At 39.8% G+C, this 24,143-nt stretch overlaps 1 protein-coding gene across 1 annotated transcript in view; it reads left to right on the forward strand.

The window, feature by feature from the left end:
- Positions 1–5,412: 5,412 nt before the first annotated feature.
- Positions 5,413–24,143, forward strand: part of cachd1 (cache domain containing 1) — a 70,226-nt gene continuing 51,495 nt past the window's right edge. The window contains exons 1-2 of the mRNA XM_029429589.1: positions 5,413–5,519; positions 6,650–6,741. Of these exons, the coding sequence (XP_029285449.1) occupies positions 6,697–6,741 (45 nt within the window). The 5' untranslated portion in view covers positions 5,413–5,519; positions 6,650–6,696. The remainder of the gene's footprint in view (positions 5,520–6,649; positions 6,742–24,143) is intronic.

Consider the following 24,143-nt stretch of genomic DNA (forward strand, 5'->3'; position numbering starts at 1 on the left):
CTCGTTTTCTTTGCACTATTGGTATTTGTTTACAAACAACATTTGTACTCTATATAAACAAGTCATTGTTCATGCAGTCATATGTTATATATACACAGCTATATATTTTACATATAATTTTTTTTCTTTCTTGCATGTACAGTATAGTATACATATATATATACACACATATATATACAGTATATGTCTTGTATAGTTCTAAGTTTAGCTATATTTTAGCTATCTTTGTTTAGCTTTGTTGTTCTTGTTTTTAGCTATTTGTCTACTTCCGTCTTCCTGCAACTTGTTCTTGCGACTGTGGGCAAGTACAAGTACATTGAGAGCAACTTAAGACCAAAGTCAAATTCCTTGTATGTGTATACATTTTTGGCCAGTAAAGCTGATTCTTGTGTTAATAACCTCTACAGATGCATGTGTTTAGTCATGGATTATTTTTACATTTGTGAGAATAAATGTAAGTAGGTAAAGAGGCCCACTGAGACATATACACAGGGCCTGCAATGTCATGATACACACCTGTTTAAAGATCATGAAAAGCTCATTTTATTATTGTTATTATAAAGACCATTTGTAATAATGCTGTAGAGATCATATAGGTCAACAAACATTAAGTACAGCTGTGTCTCTGTGCCCGTCTGTGACCCCTGAACATTGTGAGCGTCTTTGCCTTTTTGTTTTCTGTTTTTGTTTTTTTCATCCTCTGTCTCGGTCCTTTTTTCATGGCTGTGTGATCGCAGGGGTCTGTCATGCATTAAAAAGAACTGGGTCTAGCTTGTTTGTCCCCGGAGCGTTTCCTGTCTGCAGATGGATGGATGCCCAGAGACTCTGAAGCTTAAGCTCTGATGCTGCCAGTGAGTTCAAGTCAGCTAGAAACTAGGAGGTTGTTTACATCTAAAATTATGTCTGTTTTTACCAAGCGATGATCACGGGGGTGATCACCGAGGCTCATCATCAAGAGAGGCTGAATGATGAGTATTAGAGGAGTAGTACCCAAAACATTTCCTCCGAGTAGTTTGAGGCTAGAGGTGGTTGGCTTAGTTTAGCTTAAAGACTGGAAGAAGTTGGGTGCCTTCGTACCAGCACATCTAAAGATTAATTAGTGAACTTTAGAGGTGCTGGCAGGCATATTTTTTTACTTTAAAGAGAACCTGCTTTCAGTCTTTTTGCTAAGCTAATTGGCTGCTGACATGACAGTGGTATCCATCTTTGAATAAGCATATTTCCTAAAATGTTGACCCAGTCTGGTATTAAAAGAAAGCCAAAAATGTACATCACATTTTTCAGTGCCTACCAACCTTATGTATCTACCTGTGTACCATAACAACTATGTTATGTCAGGGTTTTGTTCTGCCAGGAGGAGTGTTGCTGTAAAAGTCTAACAAGCCTCTATGTGTCACTATCAACCCCTGTGTTTACTGATTATTGCAGCGGTGAATTGTCATGCTCAGTCACTTGCATTTGGATTTGGCTTCATTTACACAACTGCAGTTGTAGCATTATCCACACGTTCACCAACAGGACACTATTCTTATATTAGAAGCTGTGTAACCTCACTGAATCCGGCTTCAAATGTAATCTCGACTTCCACAGGTAACAGGTAATATTAGATCCTAAGCCAAAGAATTTCCTGTTCACGGGTAATAAAAATCTCTCTGTCATAGCCGCCTTTGAAGCCAGATGTGAAACCCCAGACTTCCTGTTTTGCTTTGAACAGGACCTCCCTGCATCATTCCCCAAAATCTCATTTAATATATTCAAAATCCTGAATCCTGTACTAATCAGCCTCACTTTCTCCCCTTTATCTTCCCAAACCAGGTGGCTTTGTGAGTCTATGCTGTAATTAAAATAATGCAAATTGGGTAATCCTGTAAAACAAATCCTTCTTTCTCCGTTAATGAAGACCCCCTACCCGCTTTCTTGTGTAATAAAATATTTTGCTCTGAATAAACCAGCAGCGCTCTCTCCACAGAGACATGCAGTCAGACAGCCAGTCAGGATGAGTCATTTTACAGACAGATGCATTGCTCTGGCTGAGCAGCAGACTGAAAATGATTCAAGAGATAAAGTAAGAAAACAACGAGAGCAAGTCAAACTGGTGTCATGTTACTGCTTTACTAGATATCTAATGGATAGTAATGATAGTAATGGATACATCTGGAGATGTATTCAACATGTCTGTTGTCGCTTTTTTAGAAATCAAACATAAGCTTTTTAATGATCTAGTTGAGGTGTAGACATAAAATGAGCACTACTGCAATAGTCAAATAAAACTTTTCTGACTTATTCTTCATATCATAGTGTACAATTACATAGGCTTCTACGAAAAATCCAAGTTAAAATACCATCACTATGTTCAGTACTTTATCAAGTCCTTAAACAATGGAAATGAATGGAAATTCAGAATGCAAAACGAGCACATGTTGAGTGTTTTCTCAGACCCCTTTTCTCTGAACATGTCTGCATCAATACTGTGAACAGAAAACACCTGTGGTAACACCACACACACACACACACACACACACACACACACACACACACACACACACACACACACAGACAGACAAATAACAGGTGTGGAGCAGAGAGAGTTCAGCAGGCTTTATAAAAATCCTCCAAACTCATAAATACTGACCCCAGAGCTTTGATGAGGTCAGCTCAGCCTCTGTGGCTGAGGATAAATTGTCCATATCATTTTGAAAAGTTTTGTGGCATTTAGATTTTACTTTGAGTTATTTTAGTCTGCTTCAGATTATGTTAATTCATACACTCTTTATACAAGGATATTTATATATTTTCTACTGTGCAAATATTGCAACCAATTCAGGAAATGAGTTCCCTTCAAAAACAGTCACCATTTGTGTCAGAAAAAATGGTTTGCAAATAAACTACACTTTTCCCTGTGTTGAAGTGAAACAACACCGATGCCTTGAAAACAGGGGTTTTCTAGGGAACTGATAACGTATGTGGTGCACACACACACTCCATCTCACCACTCAACAAACATCCTTGTGTTCGTAAGTGTCTAAAAGAATCTGACGGCCATGCAAACATCTGAAGGCGTCTGCAGCCAAAGATACAGACAGACGACCCATTCAGGAGCGTAGCAAAGTCTGGAGTCAGGAACTCTTTTCCTGCTGCAGATCCCTGGTTTGCAAAGCGTTAGCCCACTGTATCAATCACACTTGTATTTCACAAGAAAAGCCATCCATATGAATAAAATCTTGAAATGACAATTAGAAACAGATGAAAATGTTGGTGAAATAATTGGTTTGCATTTTAAGTAGCACATCCTGGAAGAGAACCATTGGTATAGATCGTGTGCATGTGACGTCACGCTTACGTCCCAACCCGTAAATCAGCCATGTTGGTTGGAATACACAACCAAGACTGCGCCCGTTCATGTGGGAGTTGCTGCAACGCTTCGTAATTTTCTTTGTATTTAAACGTCTAAGATTGAAAGAAAATGCCAATCTTGTGCGCAGTGTATAATTGTGGTAATAACGCTACTCGTGACCCAGAGAAACGGTTCTTTAGATTTCCTAAAATCATCAAAAACAACGAACCACAAAAGAGGGATGAATTGCTTTCTACCGAACGCCGTAAACTGTGGTTTAGCAACATAACTCGTGAGGATTTAACAGAAGAAAAAGCACAATTCACCCGTGTGTGTGGCATCCACTTTATATCTGGTAGGAGCTCATGCTAAAGCTATGTTTTCAATGTTTACGTTAAACATTTGTGCTTATGATATACCCGAACACTGTAAGACCTCACTTCTCCAAAGAGCCATTTGCTCTTTTCTTCTGTGCATGAAGAAAGAAATTATAAGCATCTAAGCTCTTGTATGCCTTCATTTGTGTGTTGGTCGCCCACGACGTTTGTAGCACAAGGTAGTTCACAATATCCGGATATTCAATCGCCGGTAATGAATCTAAATCCTCTATATAATCCGACGGCTTTAGCGTGTGCGGGTCACGGCCGCAAATTTGGACTTTTTCCTCTGAATCTTGCCTTTGCAGAGGACTCCAGAGAGTCACAATACTTTAAAGAAGTCGGCGTTGTATTGCTGTTGTTGTTCGCTTTAGACGCTGTTGTTGATTTGTATATCATCCAACATGGCGTCGCACGCATACGTCACACAGTTTTGTCACGTGTTTGCACACTACCTATTGATGGTATCATCATTTTTCTTAAGATTTGTCCACTAATTTGTACTTTTAGCTTAAACATATTCACTAGAATGACTTCTTCTACTACAATATTGACCTTTATTGCCACCCATGTATCAATGGGATGTTGTTCAAAATACTTCTTCATTTGACTAAATGATATCTCAGTTACAAGATAACAAAATAATCATCACACAGTCACAAAGGACTTTACTGGTGTGTTAGCTACTTGTCAGGGTCTGAAAGCAAACTTAACTCTTACTTTGCAAACCTTTGTGTCATAGAGTTGAGGTTGGTTATTCTAGCTCTTCATGGCCACATCAGTGGTAAACATTTGAACAGTTTCTTCAAAAGCCTCCCATGACCCGCGGTGAGGATTTGATATGGGTTAAAGACTCTACTGTCAATTCTAGTGTAAATGACACATAAAGCAAGTAATACAACGCCACCTGAGGCCTCATTACACGACCAACAAAGTTGGACTGAAGTGTGTTTTAATCCCATCTCATCTGTTATATTAGGCTATTTCTAAAGGTTAGGGATAGATTCATTACTAGTAGCATCTAGTTTTAAGAAAGGGGTTAATTGACTCGCTATAGGCTTAATTTTATAGACAAAGAGACATGTCCCCCCCATAGCAATATCTGTGAATAATTTTAATTTAATCTTTTCTGAAACCTTGCTTTGGAGCTGATATTTTCTAACTCCATTTAATGACAGTGACAGAGCAAATTCAGTTTCAGAGCTTTAGAAAAAAGTCTTTAAATGTCTTCAATTATCATTTCAAAAACTGAGCTTTGCTCATTAATAAGTGAAACCGGGAATTTCACTCTTTTACAATTTGTAATGTGGTATTTTGTAAAATAGGATACAACCATTTTTTTTTAGATCAAACAGCCATGATTATTCTCTGGTGCATCCAGATACAACATATCTTTTATATATTGTGCCTGGATGCTCCAGAAAATCTGCCAAAAGGTTGCAAGAAGCAGTGAGAGGGATGGGGTGAGACCAATGGTGCAGCTGCAAATTAAATACACTGCAATCAAATGAAGTACAGAGAGAGAAAGAGCACTGATTGGAGGTCAGCTGTTGGATGGGTTGGAGTGTTGTTATACTTCAAAGCCTCACATAATTCACTACAAGATTATTTAACTAATTATTTTATTTTGCAGTTAGAAATAAAAAAGCAAATTGCTCAAATACACAAGTCTGTACTCCCAAAGCAACTCAGCCAAAGTGAAACAAAAACACGAACTGGATTTTGAACTGGAGTGGAGTGGAGCTGGTTGGTAAACCACTTTGATCGAAAGATCATCACAACATGGACCCTGTAGCAAACGAGAAAATGTGAGTAATTGCATATTAGACAAACAAAATTATAGGTAATTGTAACTCACTAATATTAGTGTTGGCATAGAGGTCATGTCATCTGTATTTATTTGGGGTATTCAGGGTTTTTATCAAACTACAGGAAGAAACTTACACCAGAGGGCATTTTAATATTTTAGGCAATTTTGTGATTTTTGGCTATATAAATAAAATTGACCTCACTTGATTTTTAAGCCAGCAATTAAAAAGTTACAATTCCGTGTTTCCCAACTATAATTGTATTCATGGAAGTGTAAAGGCTTTGAGGCATTTGGACATTTTAGAGACTTTTCTTTTCAAACATTTTTGAAGTGGATGGTTCTCTTTGTACGTTGGTAGTGTTTGGGCTGCATTAAGGGGACCTGTATTTATGGCTTTTCTCGGATTTTCTAAAAAAAGAATCTTCTTTCTGCTACATATATAAACGTACTTCATATAGTCTGTCGGTAACTTAATGGACAGGTTGATTAAAAATAATAACTTTTCTTGTCGCGTTTGCATTTTTCGAGCGTCATTCCACGCGGGCCGTTTTTACCGGAAGATCTTTTCCCAGCAGCAGTTGAAGGCACCATGAAACCCTGATCCGCTGCTCCGGAGATCCAGGCGCCGGTAGGACTCTTGTGTTTCCACGCCTCCCACTTTCACCCCCATTGTGGTGAATCTCCGGCTCACACACACTTTGCCAGACTTCCAGGAGTTGCAGGGACTGACCGAAAACGGAACACCGACAACGTGAAAAAAAGAAAACCTGTGTCTTCTTTCACGCATGGATCTACTTTCTTCTATTAAGGGATTTCAAGGAGCTGCAATGGTCTGCGCTGCTGGGGATTTTGGAGACTTGTACCGAAGAGAAAGGGCACACGTCCTCTACGCTGCAAAGTTGTAAAAGTAGTTTCCCTTGAAGTTTTTTTTCCGCCACCAGTTCAGACTCAGTGTTTCTCCAGCCTGTCGACCCACAGCCATCATGGCGAGGCGGACGGGGGATACACCTCTGTTTTTTAAGCCGAATACGTGCGCTGCTTTCCTTCGGTTTCACGGGGGCTTGTTAGCTTTTTCTTGGAGCTTCGTTTTAATCTGCTCGGCTCTTTCTTGTGGATATTGCGGAGCAGAGACGGAGTTTTCCATCCTGGAAGAAGCGCAAGTTTTGGCCGACCAGATGAAACAGCTGTCCTCTCAGGAGCTGGGAGTCTTTACTATGCAGGTAAACGTGTTTTCAATTGTGTCTGTGTGAAACTGTGAGATATTCCTGTGCCAATTCGAGTTGGAGCGGATTTAAAGAGCCAAAGTGGCACAAACAGGATGGTCAGATCATCCAAATAATCTTATAATGAGGGAAACTTTGTTGACAGAAATGTTACAGTGTTACGAAACAATGAGCTTTTTTGGTCGCCAGTGTTTCACTGAAACAACAGGCGCTTTGAAGTTGGGGCGCATTTATCTGGGACATCAACACGCTGGAGGTTTGGTGTTCTGGGCGGCTTGTTTTCCCCCTTTTTATTATTCCCTAATCTTCTTAAAAAGTCGTATTTTACAAAAGATCAGGTGAGTGTGTGTGCGTGTTTGCATGTGTCTGCTGAAAAGGTGAATATACTGTCACCTACAATGATTATCATGAGAAATCAGCCATGGAGCAGCGTTTTATTGTGGATTGGCTCTTATCCAACAACATTAGACCTGTGCCTGGTTATTAAGATGCACACATGACATTGTGCAGATAAAAAGGCTGGTTATAATTCAACATGCCTTCCAGTGTCTGAGAATATGTGCTATGTAGGTCTCCTAAACATCAAATAACAGGAATAAATCCATTTTTATCTAAGCTGGCGGCAGCCCATAGACCCAATAAGAAAATCAGCTTTTGGAGACGAGGAGAACTGATACTGCTCATGATGTTAGATACAAACAATATTTCTTTTTTGTAAGGACATCTTGGGGATAGTATTTTTTGGAGTAATTAGTTAATTGCTTGGTAAAGTACCAGACACCAGTGAAAAATGCACAGATTGCTTGTTATATTTATGTTTTTTTTTTTAGAGGTGAGATGGTTCCTGCTTTTCTGTCCTTGATGGAGACATAACACTAATTTGTCTAGCTAATAGTAACCCCATAATTCAGATGAGTGCATCCCCACATAAGATTATATTAACCTTGATTGTTCATTAATTTTAGAGCTGAAACGGTCAGTCGATTCATCATTTAGACAATTGACACAATGTTAATTTTCTCGCATTTAAAACGATAAATGGAGAAGGACAATCACCAGATTAATCGACAATGAAACTAATTGTTTGCTGCCCTGAATTTATTTTAAAACATGTGAACACAACGAAAAAACCATCTCTTTGCCATGTCTATACGTGCAGACCTGCGTTGAGTCACCAAATGGCAGGAGGTGCAGTGAGGGGGGTGTTTAGCACTTCAGAGGCAGAGGAGCTCACAGGCCCTGAACACAGAGGCGAGCCCTGCCCTGCCCCCAAATGGTGTTTCATCTTCTCTGCTTCCACACTGAGTTGCCTTCATCCCGGCTCTGGGAGTCGGCTTTGAGGGCTTCCTCTGATCCCACTGGATCCGCCTTTGTCACTGCTCATCCTTCCCCGATGCTCCAGTTTGTGTCTCATTCCTGTTCTTTCCATCATTTTCTCTGCTGTTATGTTTTTACTCTCTCCCTGTCTAGTTCCTTCTGTCGTTATTTCAGTTTTTCCTCACATATCAGAGTCAAACTGTACATTAGCCGCAGAGATGTAATTAAAGCAAAAACATTTTTTGGGCATTTGTCACTCGCTTTATTTTTAATGACGACATTTCGGATTATTTATGAAAATATGCATTCGCCATCATCCCCCAGTTTCATGGGAAAACAGCTTTGAGGCAATCATGTTGTTGTACAAGCTGTAAAAATCTGACTTGGCAAGAAGCTAATGTGAGTTTGATTGAAGCGGTGCATTTCATGGATTTGTCAGAGCGGTTTTCCACTAATGTAAGAGATGTGCATCCAGAAAAAACAGTCCGCATCAGCCTGTGAAAACAACTGCAGGAATCTGTCTGCCATGCTGTCTGTGTCGACACCTGCTCTGATGCTCAGATGTGGCCTGACTGTCTGCAGGTGTGTCCGTTCAACTAGATTTCACTTTATCTTTCGGTCTCTTTGGCATTTGAGGTGTTTTTCCACACAGTGATCTCCCCCTCCCCCCCCCCCCCCCCCCCCCTAAAGTGAGTTTGCACCCAAACAGCACCATTAACTTTAATGCAAGATCTGAGTCACAGCTGACACGCATTATCCCTTGGAGTTGTTTTTGTTGTGTCTTCTTGTTTCTGCACAATGACATCAACATGCAAAAGTTCACGCTGTACTATTTCGGAGAAGATCTGAAGGCTTTGTCATTAAGCGAGGATCCCGACATCGCCGTTTAAAATGTAATTCTACCTCTCTACTCCACCCCTCATTCTCTGGCAGATGTGTAATTTGAGGTTTTCCTTGTCGGTGCTTCTGAGTCACTGGGTCAACCTTGTTCAATCTGTCATTGAGTTACTCTATTATCAGGGGACACGGGGTGTACAGTCGACACTCTGTTTAGGTTGGTAGTTCAGCTTTTCAGAGGATTTCTTTCTTTCACATTTATGTTGTAAAAGCATTTGGATGTTTTAAACATTTTTATTGTTAATCTGTCAGATATGACAAAGAAATGCATCAACAGTTCAAATTAGATTATCCAGAACCATTGAGCATTTGGGATTTGATAAATGACAAACAATTAAATTGTTGGCAATGAATCAAAAGTTTCGGCTCTACTTTGCTGACAGGTTAATTATTCTAATTATCAGCTTTTGCACAGTGTCAGTATTTGAGACATTTGATTACGTTGTATCTTGATGAGTGTACTATATGTCCTCATGATGATTTACCCAATTGTTTGTGTTTTGCATTCAATTTCCATCATTTTCCCATCATTAATACATTACATTTCCCTTGTGCTTAATCTGTTATTTATTTAAAACGGCTTTAGTGGCTTGTGTCGAGTTGTTGCTCAGGCATACTATTTGTTGTATCTTTGCTTTGTTAGAACATGTTAAGAATAATCTGAAATGATTTCATATCGTTCCGAATGATTTCTGCCATGCGACTCTCAGTGTTTGTTGTGAAAGTAGACGATCTTCTCTGAGACATGTAATTAGTGAGCACATCATGTCAGATTCAGGAATTGGATCTAAATATAAAATGTAATCTCCTTTTCCGTGTTATTAAAACATGTGCCTGGTGCTACTTGCCCCCGATAGCCTGGACCACGGTACATGTTTCCAGCCACGGTTACAGCCACACATGCTTGATCTGTTGGAAACAAACCGCGGTGCATAGGTTGTCACTAATGGTGAAGCCAAAAGGAGACCGCTCATTGCTGTGTGAAAAGTCCAGCTCGCTTGCTTTGACAGAGAGGGTATTTACGCCCCGTTGCTTGATTATTTACAAAGGAAATTTGGCTGTGTTAGTTTAAAGGGCCTTAATCCTCAGAGAAGTGTGGTTTGTTTTTGAGGCCGGCTAGCCCAGTATCCCCGGCCCCCTAATTGAATATTGATAGTAATTTGAGGGCAATGGAGGTTTGTGCAGGAAAAGAGAAAATTGGGGCAGCTTCAGGACTGTCATTAGGTTGTGATTTTCTGGGTTGGGTTTGGTCCAAGGGCAACACCAGTTGAAGGGCTATCACAGAGCCCCAATTCCCGCTTCGTTGTTTTTTGTTTTCACTTTGACTAGATTTTGTTATTAGGCCTGTCTTAACATGTCTAAATGGCTTCCACCTGCCCTTATTCCTCCGCTTTCTCTTTTGTCCATTGTCGGCCGCTGTGTTTCTTCCCCTTGCCTCACTTTATATTGAATCACTTGCAGAGACGGGGAGTGGGGTGAGTGCTAGAGTATACAGCAGGACATCAGAATTCCTGCTAGGTTCTCTGCAGTAAAGCTTCAAAGCCTTCTTGCTTCTTACTGCATTGCCTGCATGACTATGTGCTCAAACAGTCAAGGTTACATCAAGCCTCACAGGCCCCGCTGCTACATGTGGGACTATCTCTCATTCATCCTCTTATTTTCACTTTAAATGCATGTATGGATCACTCTACATCCAGTCTGACATCCTATAGCCGTCCACGCAGGGCTTGTAGCTGTTGACTGCATCTGCAATTGAATAGAAGGTTATTGTATAGTCCATGTATAACATTTTTCTTCACAGTAACACTCATCCAAAGGGCAGATGAACACTTAGGTGTCAAATATATATCTTAGCACATTCCTGCACTCGTCTCGTTGAGGATATAATGGGTCTGCTCTTTTTGTTGCCCAGCCCTCAGGGGCTACATAACATAACCAAACTATTCCCTGTCAGTTAGTCCAGTGTTGTAAATCACAGAATATAGAAACATCCTGTACCATAGGTCGAGGATGGATTAGTTCTCGTGTGTGTTTAACTAACATTTCACACCCAATAGATTATGATGTACAACACTAAACTAAACGTTGGCTTCTGGTTAAGTACTTGTTTATCAAAGCCTGACTCTGGTGTTCATATTATTACTTCTAAACCATCCAATCACCATTTTATAAGATTCTTTGTGCTTAAAATGGGTTTTGCGTCAATGTTCGTAATAGTGGTTGTTTGTTTTATACTGGTGCTGATGAACTGCGTCATGTTTTAGATTAGCTTACATTTCTAATGTAGAAAATGCATCATTACATTACATTACAGTTCATTTAGCTGACTTTTTTTTTTGTCCAAAGCGACTTACAAAAAGTGAAACAAGCTGTATAAAAATGTTTACCAGACAGTTGCTAACTCTTTTGTTTGCTGCTCGTGAACAGCGGGTTTTTAGAGCCCTTTTGCTGGAAAAACATCTGAAAACGACGACGTAGAGAGAAGTGGTGGGCCATAAAACCAAAACACTGAGGGGAACTGCAGAGTCAAGGGATATTTCTCTAACTGAGTTATTTTATACACTGTCAACACAAAAGTATTGATTATGGCTGCTTTTTAAAAGTTTAATTGTATGAGTGAAAAGGCTGAAAGTCTCCTCCAACATATACCGTAGGCTTTCCAAGCTCTAATAATCCATGCTCATGTTTTCATACCAAAGACGAGGATGGTGAGAGTTGTGGTTGACTTCAGGGTTCAGAGCCACACTGGATATTATGATTTAACCCATTCACACCAATGACAAACACTGTCTCTTTGTGTTTCTCTCACTATCTCCTGTGTGGGTGTTCAGGTCGTCTGAACTACAGGTGCTTTGCATTAGGCGGTCTTGCATTGCGAAGGCACAGCGCCTCCTTTTCAGTCCGACCATAAATCGTGACGTGCCTCAGCGGTTTATGAGCCATTCGAGGCTGTGCTGAACTATCTGCACCTTTCTTCTTTTTACATTTTAATGGTTGCTTTTATTGTAGGGAGCTTTTTTAGTTTTACATCGCAATACGTCCTTGCTCTCACACACAGTTATTGGATTCTTGCTCTTAGGTTGCTGCTGAAACCTAATGCTTTTTCTTTTTGTGTGTGTGCTTTAGTATTCTGTCGTTTTTTTATTATTCATTGTTATCCTCGCTGAATTGGAAGTGAACATGGTAACTGATGTGATAACCTGTTGGGTATACATGACCTCATTTCCAAGCTAAACTTCTCTATGATTTAAAAGTTCAAATGTTACATTGAAATTAAGAATTGTATTTCTTGAGTCTCATTTTCATGGAGAAACGGGGCCAACAGCTGCAAAGTCCCACAGCAGCATCTGAGATGTTTTAAAACTTGGAATGACTTCGATATCAGTCTTCATGGTTCTTGGCTTTTCCAAAACGTGTGGAAAAGGCCCAATTCTGTCGACTATTACCTTTTATCATCCCGTCACAATGCAGGAGAGAATAGAAGGGCCACGTTTTCATTAAACGTGGAGCTGCTTGTATGTTTTGGCCTGAGTCCAGGCACTGAGAGGCTCAGGCGCCCCTCGTATCCAACACTGTCTCCAACCAGTTGAAGTCCCCAGACTTGTTGAACGAAACTGGGAATTTAAGTGCTGCTGCAAACCTTGTCGCATCTGGATTTAAGAAAAAAAACAATCTTATTTCCAATTTGTCAATCCTGTGCAACTCCTACATGGGGATACGTTTAATGAAAATACAATAGAAAGGTATTGTACATGTCTTCAGAACACCATAGTCAAAACGCCAGGCAGTGGGCCTAAAGCTTTAGGAATGTCTGATGAATTTAAACTATATTTATGAGACTGTTGTGACTTCAGGTAGCTTGCTGGCTTTGGTGATGAATTTAAAGGTTGCATAAACAATGCAGGTATTTTATTATTCTTGCAAATGAAGTCAAAAATCTGACATTTCAATTATGTATTTTGCTTGAAGAAAAAAATTAAATTGAGATTTCATTCTTTAGCTTTATCGCCCAGCACGACTTTTTTTATTTGTATATATTCAATTCTGAAAACAACCAAACATGAGCTCTGGCAACTACACTTAGTTTTGTTAACAATAGTGAGAAATATGATTGCAGTCATTGTCAAATATCTGGTTTTCTGGGCTCAAGTTACATTTTGTGACATTACATTTTAAGATATTCTTTTGAGCTAGCCATGTCCATTTTTAGGAGTTGCCTTGATGACCTGAACAGAAATTTTGCATTTTTGCTTCATCTTTATTTCAATCTACCTGCACAATCCACTTCTACAGTCTTGCTGAACTGTACTAGAAGCCTGCTGGAAGAAAGATATGTGGAGAAAAACATTTTCAGGGATGTGTTTTCTTTTTCCTCCAAGCTTTTGAACAACATCACTCCCATTCATTTCAATCAAATCCCTTTAATTTATTTTGCCTGTGTAAGTACAGCCTAGTGCACTGTCTCTTGGCTCCTGCTGGACTGTGGTCGGGACGGTGCATACAACTGATGTTCTTCCTCTTCTGCACCAGCTGTTGTGGTTTAAATCTGTCTGTACTGTCGTGGCCAGATCATTTATCTGACCGCTTTTTGATCTGTTTCCCACATTTCCCAGTTGAATAAGGCCTCTCTCTGTTTGGCCTTGACTGAAATTGGCTTTGCAGTGAGTTGCAGCCTCCTCAGCCGCTGCCTTTTTATGTCTGCTTTTGCTTGCTCTAAATATCTCCCAGCTTGCTTAAGAATCTACATCAACATTTTTCAGGACAAGGACCCCTAAACTGAAATAGAGACAGAGCAGGGACCCCCTATTGCATATGTATAAAATTGAGTCTTTTTTTATGGTGCATACAATACTAATCTATTTAAATAATATGTGGCAGTAGCTTACTAGTTTGCCGTTATGTGTAGGTGCCTCACAGTGATTTAGCATAAGTTAGCTAGCTCACGTGATTGCAGGAGGATTCATGGGTTTTCATCAATGTGGTGTAAATTAAATGGGTTTTTCTATGAATACACAGATTTGCTGATGAGTTGAAGACCCATCATCTTCTAGAGTAGACTGAGCATTTCCTTGGCTGCCTTTTTAAGTGCAATATAATTAAACAGTCAGATAAAAAAACAACAACAACTCTAGCTGCAAACATCCTGTCGTTGTCAGTTGTACATGAGATAAACATCGTGATGCCAATTGTAGGTGGTCACACATTTATACACAGGACCGTATATTGTATCATACTCGTGTATAGAGCTAAAAAGATTGGCTAATAAGTTGAATTAATTGAAATTATTTAGATAATTAGTCATTCTACAAGCAAAAACTATTTATTAATTGAGAAAATAAGAATGTGACATTGAGTACATGAATGTAGATCCTGACCAGGTAACTCTCAGTTCACAAAGTCAAGTTTTGATTCCCACAATTTATTTATGATAAGAATTCTTGTCCTTCCCCCCCCCCCCCCTGTAGACATGCAACTATTATTGATTAATCACAGGTCACAGTTGTCTTTTAAAAGTCTTTTAAATGTCAAACATTTGCAAAACATGCAATCACGTATTGCCATACAACTCAAAGTTATTTACTTTACGATGACGTATAAAGAGAGAAAAGTGGCAAATCTTCACCGCAAATATTTGGCTTTTCTTTGTAAATAGGTTTTATAATGAATCTGTTATCAAAACTGTTGAATGATGGATGAATTTCCTGTCTGCTGATTTATCAACTGATCATTTGCTGTTTATAGAACTGAGCCCTTGGCACCAGGTTTTTAGTGAAACTCTCTTTCCTTTGCTTATTAAATAGGAGAACTAATTAACTGGCTGTGTTTAATCAGCTCATTCTCACCTTTATTTTTAATGATTCCCCTTCTCTCTATTACCTCTCTCGCTCTTTATCTCCCATTCACTATCACCCCCTTGGCCTTGTCAAGACACACACACACACACACACACACACACACACACACACACACACACACACACACACACACACTCACACACACACACCCTCTCTCAATGAGAGAGAGAGAAAGGGATCTTTATTGGTGATCCAGGCTTTGTGTTTCCAGATTCCTGCCAGTGTTACTTAGTTGGATCCTACAGGGCTGACCTGGCAGTGTGAGCCAAGGGACCCTGGGCCACCCCTTAGCAAGTCAGTCCCTTCACTCGCCACAATGAGAGACTCAAAATGAACTCTCCCTGAAAGAGAGAAAGAGAGAAAGAGGGGAAAGGGGCGGGGGCTTGTGATGAAGGCAAGGGGGCAGTGAGCAAAATACCCGACTGGGAGGGCAAGGGGAGTAGAGGGACGAGTTCCCTCCCCCAGACAACATGCGTTTGTAGGGCCCCCATCCCCCCTCATGGTGCACACACACATGCACGCTCACTCCTGCAGGAGAGGCTTTGCATTCTCGATGAGGAGAGTTGGCGCTCCTACTGTGCAGAAGCAGATCAGACTGTTTTTCATGCCTCTTTTCTCTCCCTCTCTCTCCCTCTGCATACATAAACTGGCAGCAAACCTAAACTTCACAGTTGTTAAGAAATGCTGTATCCGAAGTTATTTTGAACTTCCGTCCACGTTTTTATGCCCGTTTGTGGTATTTTTGTATTTGGATAGGTGCATTTCTGGGGGCGAAGATCTGACTGTGAATATGTAATAATAGGCTTTGGGTTTCTTCCTCGGGGCAGAGGGCTTTTAAGAGTGCAAGGGAAGACTGGAAGACATCGTGTGCAGCAGTCGCCGCAAAGAAATTGCAGGTCTCTCATAATGTGGAGTTTCACACATGAAACACACAGCAGTTTGCATCTTTGTCTCTGATGGTGATGAATTACGAGACAACTCGCACTCTCGGGTCACAGGGTCGTGGAGGTCAGCTCAGTTTGTCTAACTCCTCTCCTCGCGGCCATTCATAAACATAATGACCTCAGCCGGTTAAAGGTGCAGTCAGTAATTATTAACACAAAATATCCAGCCACTGATGCAGTGTTGGAGGTTTTGTTAGACAGATAAGCAGCCTGTGATGTAGGTAACAGTGGTAACGCACGCATAAGCTAGAAAATGCAGTTTTGCAGCTCCTAACCATTTTTAATGAAGACAATGAGTGTATATGGGGCAAAGAGCTGAAAGGAGTGGTTCTACAGTTTGGGAATTGCTGCGGAGAGTTAGATGAGAAGATTAGTACAACTTTCATGTCTGTTCTCTAAGTATTGAGCTGAAGCTGGAAGGTTATAGCGTCAGTCTTTTTCTCACAAGAACTCCAAACAATGTCCAGAGCATCGGGTACGCACATTGTCCGGAGGTTCTCTTTCACACGTGTTGCACGCAACAGGAGCATGTCCGTGTCAGTTCTCTCTTACTGGAAATACTCTTGTTTGGCTAGGTAAAGGGTGGCGCCTGGGAAGAGCGTACAGGAGGCACGACGATCACATAGCGTTGGTCATAAATGGCCGAGTCTTTTGCCACTCCTTGTATTTGTCTGATGATTTTGGCGTCGACCCTTACAGGAGTTCCTGAATCTCGTCGTCTCTGTAGTCACACATTTTCATTTGCGTCTTCGTGTATGACCCTTCTTCTTCACCTTATTTTGCTTCTTCCAGTTTCACACCAGTTGCGATAGAAGAAGAAGTAGACATACTTTATTAATCATTATTAAAATTCAATTCAGTTATTGTTTTTAAAAAACAGGCCCGAAATACACACGCATTCAACAACTCGCTCGCCGTGTGTTCTCTGATCGAGCAGCTCTATTCGCACATGGGCTCAATCAGACATTACACAGACTTCGTACCTAAGAGCGGGCCATGTAAAGTCCGTTAATGTGCGGTCTAAATGATTTCTGCGTTCTCACATACAGGTCCTCCAGGTAATGTCTAGATCATTTCAGGGTTGTAGTGAATGTGCGAAAAGGGAATTGGAAGCAGAGAGAAGCGGCTCGCATGGCTTTGCACGTCGCTTGCAATATTCTTTTGTACTGAAATAATCTTATATGATCTTAAAAGAAGGTAGATTAATGAACCGTTTCTCTTGTTTTCCAACGTCGTGCTTTGACGTCTCAGCAGTCTGACAAGATGCAGTCCGCACTACCGTTCCTAGTTTCCCTTTTTGTCTATCTACTCATCTTTTATGCTCCCCATTCCTATCTCTCGGTGTAATTGTGTCCGCCGGTGGTGGAATTTGAAACTGTCCTGTGCCTTTTGTCTTCTGCTGGTTTGCCTCCTTTGAAGATAAGTCAGGAAGTGACCCGGGCTAATGAGTTGAACTTTCTGCCTCTGCGTCTCTGTAAGACGAGGCTGCTCTGGAAGATGAAAAGTGATGCAGTGTTTTATTTCTTCATTCTCGCAGATGAAAACGTCTGTGGGGAAAGTGAGATACAGCTTGCTAATAACGAGGCAGGGAGGAGTGTCAGGGCGTTTTGAGTGGGAGAGGAAAAATGGGTAGACTGCTTCAGACACTTTAAATGTTCTAAACACATGTTAACACCTGAAGTCACACTCTAACACTATCCCTATCTCTGACTATAGACACACATATCTCACATAAACACAGACTCATAAAAAGCTGCATGTACGCAGTGGCTGCAGCTGTGTTTAGCTATCAGTGTCTCTGAGCTTGGTTATGCTTCTGCCAAACGAGTGGCTTATTTGATCTGGACTGAGTCACAAGTAATGGAAGACGAGCATTTGGAGAGCCAAACAGGCTTCGGTGTTAAACACATTTTCTCCTGCTGGCATGTCAACATGACTCCAGATTACCAAAGTATGCAGCTCATTTTCCCTGGCTGTTATAAAGAAAGTGTCTTCTTTCAGAAAGTCTGCCTTCAATCTTAGTCATATAGTTTTACATATTTCTGTTTTCCATAATTATTGTTGTTTTTTATATTGTAATACAATGCACATGTTTTTTCCTAATTCTTATTTCCATTTTTTTTTTATAACTTCCCTTAAAATATATATATATATATATATATATATATATATATATATATATATATATATATTTTTTTTTTTTTTTTTTTAATGGAGCAACTGATTCTGATTTTAACTAAGTTTAAGCATGGTGGCTTTTAACTCAAGACTGCAGTAACTCAGCATCACAGTGGACATTTCCTCCCCATTGTCCTCAGTTTTTGTCATGATTCTTCTCTCTGGCGGTCTCTTTCTGTGTGTGCAGCTTCTCTTTGTCGTGCTCTCTGGTTTGATTTCACTGCTAAGTTACAAAAACAGTTGATTGTTTCGTTAACTGAACTGATCATAAGTGTTTATTACCTTGTTGGTTCACACACACACACTGGGCTCTGTGTAGACCAGTAATTATTCTTTTATGTACTTCTCTAAAACCAGTTAACAATTATTGGTGCAGTCTAAAAAGGTGGTGTTACTTGCATCCCACACCCATTTAATATTGGGAATTATGTGTTTTTTATGTTTCTGGCTGCAGCACAATCTTCTAGTCTCCTGTCTAAGAAGAAGCCCCACTGTCGGTCTGTGTTTTGTGTGTATGCCCACTGAAACCAGCACCGGTGGTCCACAGCTGAGAGGTCTAATGTTCTCACTGTCTCACGACTTGAACATTCATGTGCGTCTTTCTCCCGCAGTTAACTCTTTCTACAATAAACCTGCATCTTATCCAGTCCTCTCCAATCCTTCCAAACTTCTATCCTCTGAGACTTTTTTTTTTTTCTACCCAGAAGGCCTGCTCACTGCCAGGTTTAGCTGCCTGGTGCCACGCCAGCTTCTCTGTCTGTCTAGCCCGGGTGTTGGCACTATCAGCCAGCTGGGGTTTCTACTGGCATCTATTGGCAGCTGATCAGGAGACAAACCCTGTCCACACATTCAGCCCTTGGAACTTGCTTATTCATATGTGAATAACTGTTACAGTGAAACATTAAAGAAAATCTGATCTGATATTAAAACTTAAAATTATTTTTTTAAGAGAAGTTCCACATTTAATTATAGACCTTGTCACACATCGAATCTTCAGATAACTGTTAAGTGACCGTGCTGACGTCCCCTCACGTTACTAATTACAATTTAATTCAGGCTTGGTATATCACAGAAGATGTCACGGCTTATGTTGGATAACAATGATAAAATCTGCAATTTAAAGGGAGTTTTGAACACTTGTTCACACTTGGTAGCTCCAAACGCACAACAATCTTCCAGCTTTTATATGACAAAGTAAAACGTGTGTGATTTTAGTACGTTTATTCCTGGATCAGGTTTCTGCAGTATTGTCTCTGACATCTTTTTAACATGATTACAGGAAAAAAATAGTGTGTTGATACCGAACTAAATCCTTCGAGTGAAGCATGCAGCTTCACTGCTCGGTTTGGTGCAGTTGACGATCGTGTGAATAAGCCAGACCTGTTACCTTTTCTGGAAACGTTAATCCGACAGTGTTATTTGGTCTATGTGTGAAAGGGCTCTTAGACTGTTACTGAGCTCTGTGGGAACAGGAACGTGTGTGTGTGTGTGTGTGTGTGTGTGTGTGTGTGTGTGTGTGTGTGTGTGTGTGTGTGTGTGTGTGTGTGTGTGTGTGTGTGTGTGTGTGTGTGTGTGTGTGTGTGTGTGTGTGTGTGTGTGTGTGTGTGTGTGTGTGTGTGTGTGTGTGTGTACAGGTAGTAGTGAGTCGGTTTACATTCCTGTGCCTGCGCATGTGATAGGGTTGATTGATATGAGGACATACTGAACATCATGAGACGATAGTAATATGTCAACGTGCAGAGATTTTGCTGCAGTATTTATATCAGGGAAAAGCTATACATGACTTGTTTATTGTTGTCTCAGGCATACACATATCCCCCATCATAAATTCATATAGGCCTGAACCAGAGTGATGTGTACACATTTTAAAACTAAACCATAAAAACCAGTTCATCTTGCTTTCTTTCCCAGGCTTTTGAGACATCGCATACAAAACAACCCACATTGTTTTTAATTTGTACACCAGAATATTTCAGAGTTATTTCATTGAAAAGAAAAATAAAATGTGACTCAATAATGGTAATTATATAGAAGTATATAAAAGGACATGACTATTCACCCACCCTTAGAATGTGAATATATGAATATATTCAATGTTTAATGAGGTCCCAAACCAGGCATTTTGATTGACCGTTTATAGCAGGGATGCCAAATGGAAGACTCTTATTTGAGAGGAGCTGTCTCCTGCATACTTCAAAACAGAAACACTGCTCTCCCTTTCCTCGTATTCACAGCAGCAAATCCTCTCATCATTTACATACCAGAAACTTGTGAATGTCCTTGGGGAACTCTCTCTCTCTTTTGAAAGCACTTGCACTTGAGCTTTTGCACACAGCAATGATCGACTCATGAATCTGAATAGGGGGAGGCTTCCGATGTTTAGACAGCATAGGGAAGAAACCCTATGCATATTCAGGTGACATCCACCACAAGGCCTGCCCGCTGTCTAAGAGCTCGACATGTTTGTGAAACACAGACGCTGTGTTTGGTTTGCTTGTGTGTTTATGAATGTAAATTAGATATATATATATATTATATATATATATATATATATATATATATATATATATATATATATATATATATATATATATATATATATATATATATATATATATATATATATATATCTATATATATATATATAGATATATAATATATATATATATATATATATATATGTAAATAGATATATATATATATATATATATATATATATATATATATATATGTAAATTAGATATATATATATATATATATATATATGTAAATTAGATATATATATATATTTTTTTTTGCATAATGAGATGTATGCATATTCAATAATGCCTGAAAATTCACACAATTCCTTAAAAGGGTCAGTCATCAATTTTTATATTTATGTCTTTGCATGAATCTTTCATCTATCATTGTTTTTCCAACTTGCACCAATATCCACTTTTGGTTCATTCTTTATTCACGTTCCCACTTTATTTGTTCATTTGCACCTCTTCCCTCTCCATACGTGTCTCTGAGGCAGTTCTGAGGCCGCTTTCTGATACAAATTGTGTTTGTGAGTTACTCCACTGCAGAAAAGAAGAGTTGTATGTCCCTTTTATTTTAAGTGTGTACTTTGGTAGTATGGTTTCCTGCCACTAGTGAGTGTCACAACTCATAAACTGTCCTCCTTCTAACGTGTGTGTTCCGTCGCAGAGCAAAGTTTTTCACGCTGTCATGTGGTATAAGATGTTGTTTGCCATTGAGTGCATGATGCATCTGTCATTTCTATGGGAGTCTATATGATTACGCATACATGTGCGTGCATGTGTATTTCTGTAATTTAGCCATGGGCTGATGTTTTCCTTCCTCACCGCAGCTCCCTGGTCGCCTCCCTCAGCAGGCTAAGTAGCCAACACAAATCCTGCATCCAGTTAATCATCTCATGTCTGAAAGATTAATGCTGTGCTGTGTTTCGCTATGGCATGCATTACTCTACTCAGTAATGGTATTTTATATTAGTTATAGTCACAAGTGTATTTTGAGAATTAATTTTTGCCACATTGTTAGTTTTGTGTTTATGGGAGGTACCTGTTGTCTGGGGAATGTGCACTTCTGTTGATTCAGACCTCAATGTGAACAATTCTTCTCTTAAAGAAATCTTCCCAATGAAAGCTTTTATTGGGGAGGTCTCTTTGTTATCCTGATCCTGAACCTTGTTTTTAGAGAGACTTGTTGAGTTCTTTAATTTGTTTTTATTTGTTCAGTGCTGTGACAAAATAAACTAAAATTGAATTCACCTCCAATGTACAGGAGTGGCAACAAAAGTCTTTGCAAATAAACTGAAAACTATTAGCATGGCCAGATACTTCTATTATAAAACATGCTCTGGTAGTGTGTTCTTGTGACCCAGGGGCCAGCTGAACATTGCTCCAGCTTAATGTTCAGGATGCTACATTAGCCTGTTCCTGGAAACTACACTCTAGTTTATTAGTTACATATATCTGAAACGACCTTTTTATGAAGGTTATACGTTTTATTTTATTCAAACTGTTTTATAGAGGCGTTTATTCAATTGTATGGTTGTATTGGCAGCCACAGTTATAGTGCCGTTGAATTATATACTATGTTATACTGAAAAGTGTTTCTAAAATCTATTTCACCTCATTACACGCCACGGTGTAAAATGCAACTGTTGCAACAGCACCACACACTGCAGCATATAGTATAAGACTGCATTCTATTTGTATCAAAAGAACTGGCACATCATCAGTGTATGATTAACTAGGACCACTTTCACACACAAACCCTGTTTAACACATGAACATGCGTCAACTCATATTTGACCTATTTCTTCCAGACTGCTGTTACGGGTTAATTCCAGGTTATTGGTGTAAACACCAGAGTCAGCTGTACTAGTTTGGCCTGGCAAAGGCAAACCCCGTATCGTATGTAGCTTAAGCCTCTCTGCAGAGCCGACCATGCCTCCTATTAATCAGTGCGTGTAACTGCCCTAAGAATACATGAAGTAGAACAAAGCGCCCTGTCTATAGAGAGACCTTATAACAGTGGCCAGACATGATCTCACATCGTGCTCAGAAACCTGAGAAGGAGACCACCCCGGGAACCTTTTTCCTCCCCTCTCTGTCCTATGTCCATTCTCTTCTTTATCAAATCAAATCAACTTAGTTTTGTCGTTATTCTTCTTTCTTTTCTTCCAAAGTGCCTCTGAGGACAATTATTTTGACTGATATTTTGCAATTGCCATATGATCCAGGATATTGGAGGGAATGATTGTTTTTGCATCATTGTTCTCACTTTCCTTGAAAAAGATATTAGAGTGATGAAGGTGGGATTTCTTGCGAGGATCTGTACCAAACAAAGATTTCTTTCTTAAGTCTGTAGCATAAGATTTGTACGCCAGTACATTTCTGCAGCACCACAATACGGATCGGTATGGTATTTTGAAACGTATTTTGCCTCATAACAAATATTGTGCCTCCAGCGATTTGGCTATAGCACCACTCCAGATTGCGATTTCTATAAAATTCAGATGAATTGTTCAGGCCTATTTCATAGATTTGATTCCTGGATTTCTGAAAAATAAAGCTTCTCTTTTAACGTGAATGCAAATATATTTTTTGAGAAGTAATTGAGTTGGTAAAACTGCTTTTATGTCACATTCAAAAATGCAGTCTCATTATTATGATGACAGCGTTTGTACCAATGTATCTGTGGTGGGGCTCTTGTGTACATATACTCTTGCTTGTAAACTGTAAGTAAAAGCCTCACAGATGAGTACATTGCATAGGAATGTGAAGATAATCTAGGCTATTTGTGCAGACAGTGCAGGCGCCCCATCTGAACATCCTTTCACTTGGCTGAGAGCGGGGCTCTTTTTGGCAGGAAGTGTATATCAACGTTTCTGAATTTATTGGCGCTGGGTGGCGATCCCTTTGGCACAGTGTGTCTCTGTTTCTCTTTCTCTGCCTTTTCTTTGACCCCTGACTTGCAGTTCATTAGTGTCAGTTCTTTCACACTCTTTCTGATGCGTTTGACATCTCAAAGGGGTCAGTAAGATTTCTTGGCCTGGGCAGGGTATACCACGAGGGTGTGACAGGGACTTGTGGTGCCAGCCAGCCTGCCAGCAGCAGGCTGGCGTTGGGCCCTGAGGTGGCTGAAACCCAGCCCAGTCCAGAGGGTTTGTGAGACTCTTGCTTTGTTGCCACTGCTGCAACGCCTGTTTGCTTCAGTTATGTTGTTTGTCATCTCAGTTGAAGCTGTTGGTTCTGAAAACGGTATTTTAGAATAAACAGCTGACACAAAAATACAGAGTGGACATTAATCCCAGCATATTTAGAAACTGAGCATTTTCACCATTTAAAAAAAAAAAAAAAACCCACAGGTTTTGCACCAAAGTGTTTCTCAACAACAGACATGCAAGCATAGGTATATGTGCATACATGTGAAAAACAAGATTGAAATATTATATACCTGCTTTCTTGGAGTAAAGAAGCAGTAAACATGAAGCATTACTTTTAAAAATCCATCCCAAAGCAAAGTGAATCCATTCCTAACCAAAGGTTTATACACTGTAAACATGCATGTGACCCCACTATAGGTCTCAACTGATAATTAAAGGAATTTATAGTGCACATTAGCCAACCATGATTTGCAGCAGAGGTTCTTTTTCTTTTTTGTTCTTTCAGAACTCCCTCACCCCAATCCGCAC

The sequence above is a fragment of the Cottoperca gobio genome, chromosome 4 (assembly GCF_900634415.1).
Source record: "Cottoperca gobio chromosome 4, fCotGob3.1, whole genome shotgun sequence".
NCBI classification, from domain to species: Eukaryota; Metazoa; Chordata; class Actinopteri; order Perciformes; family Bovichtidae; genus Cottoperca; species Cottoperca gobio.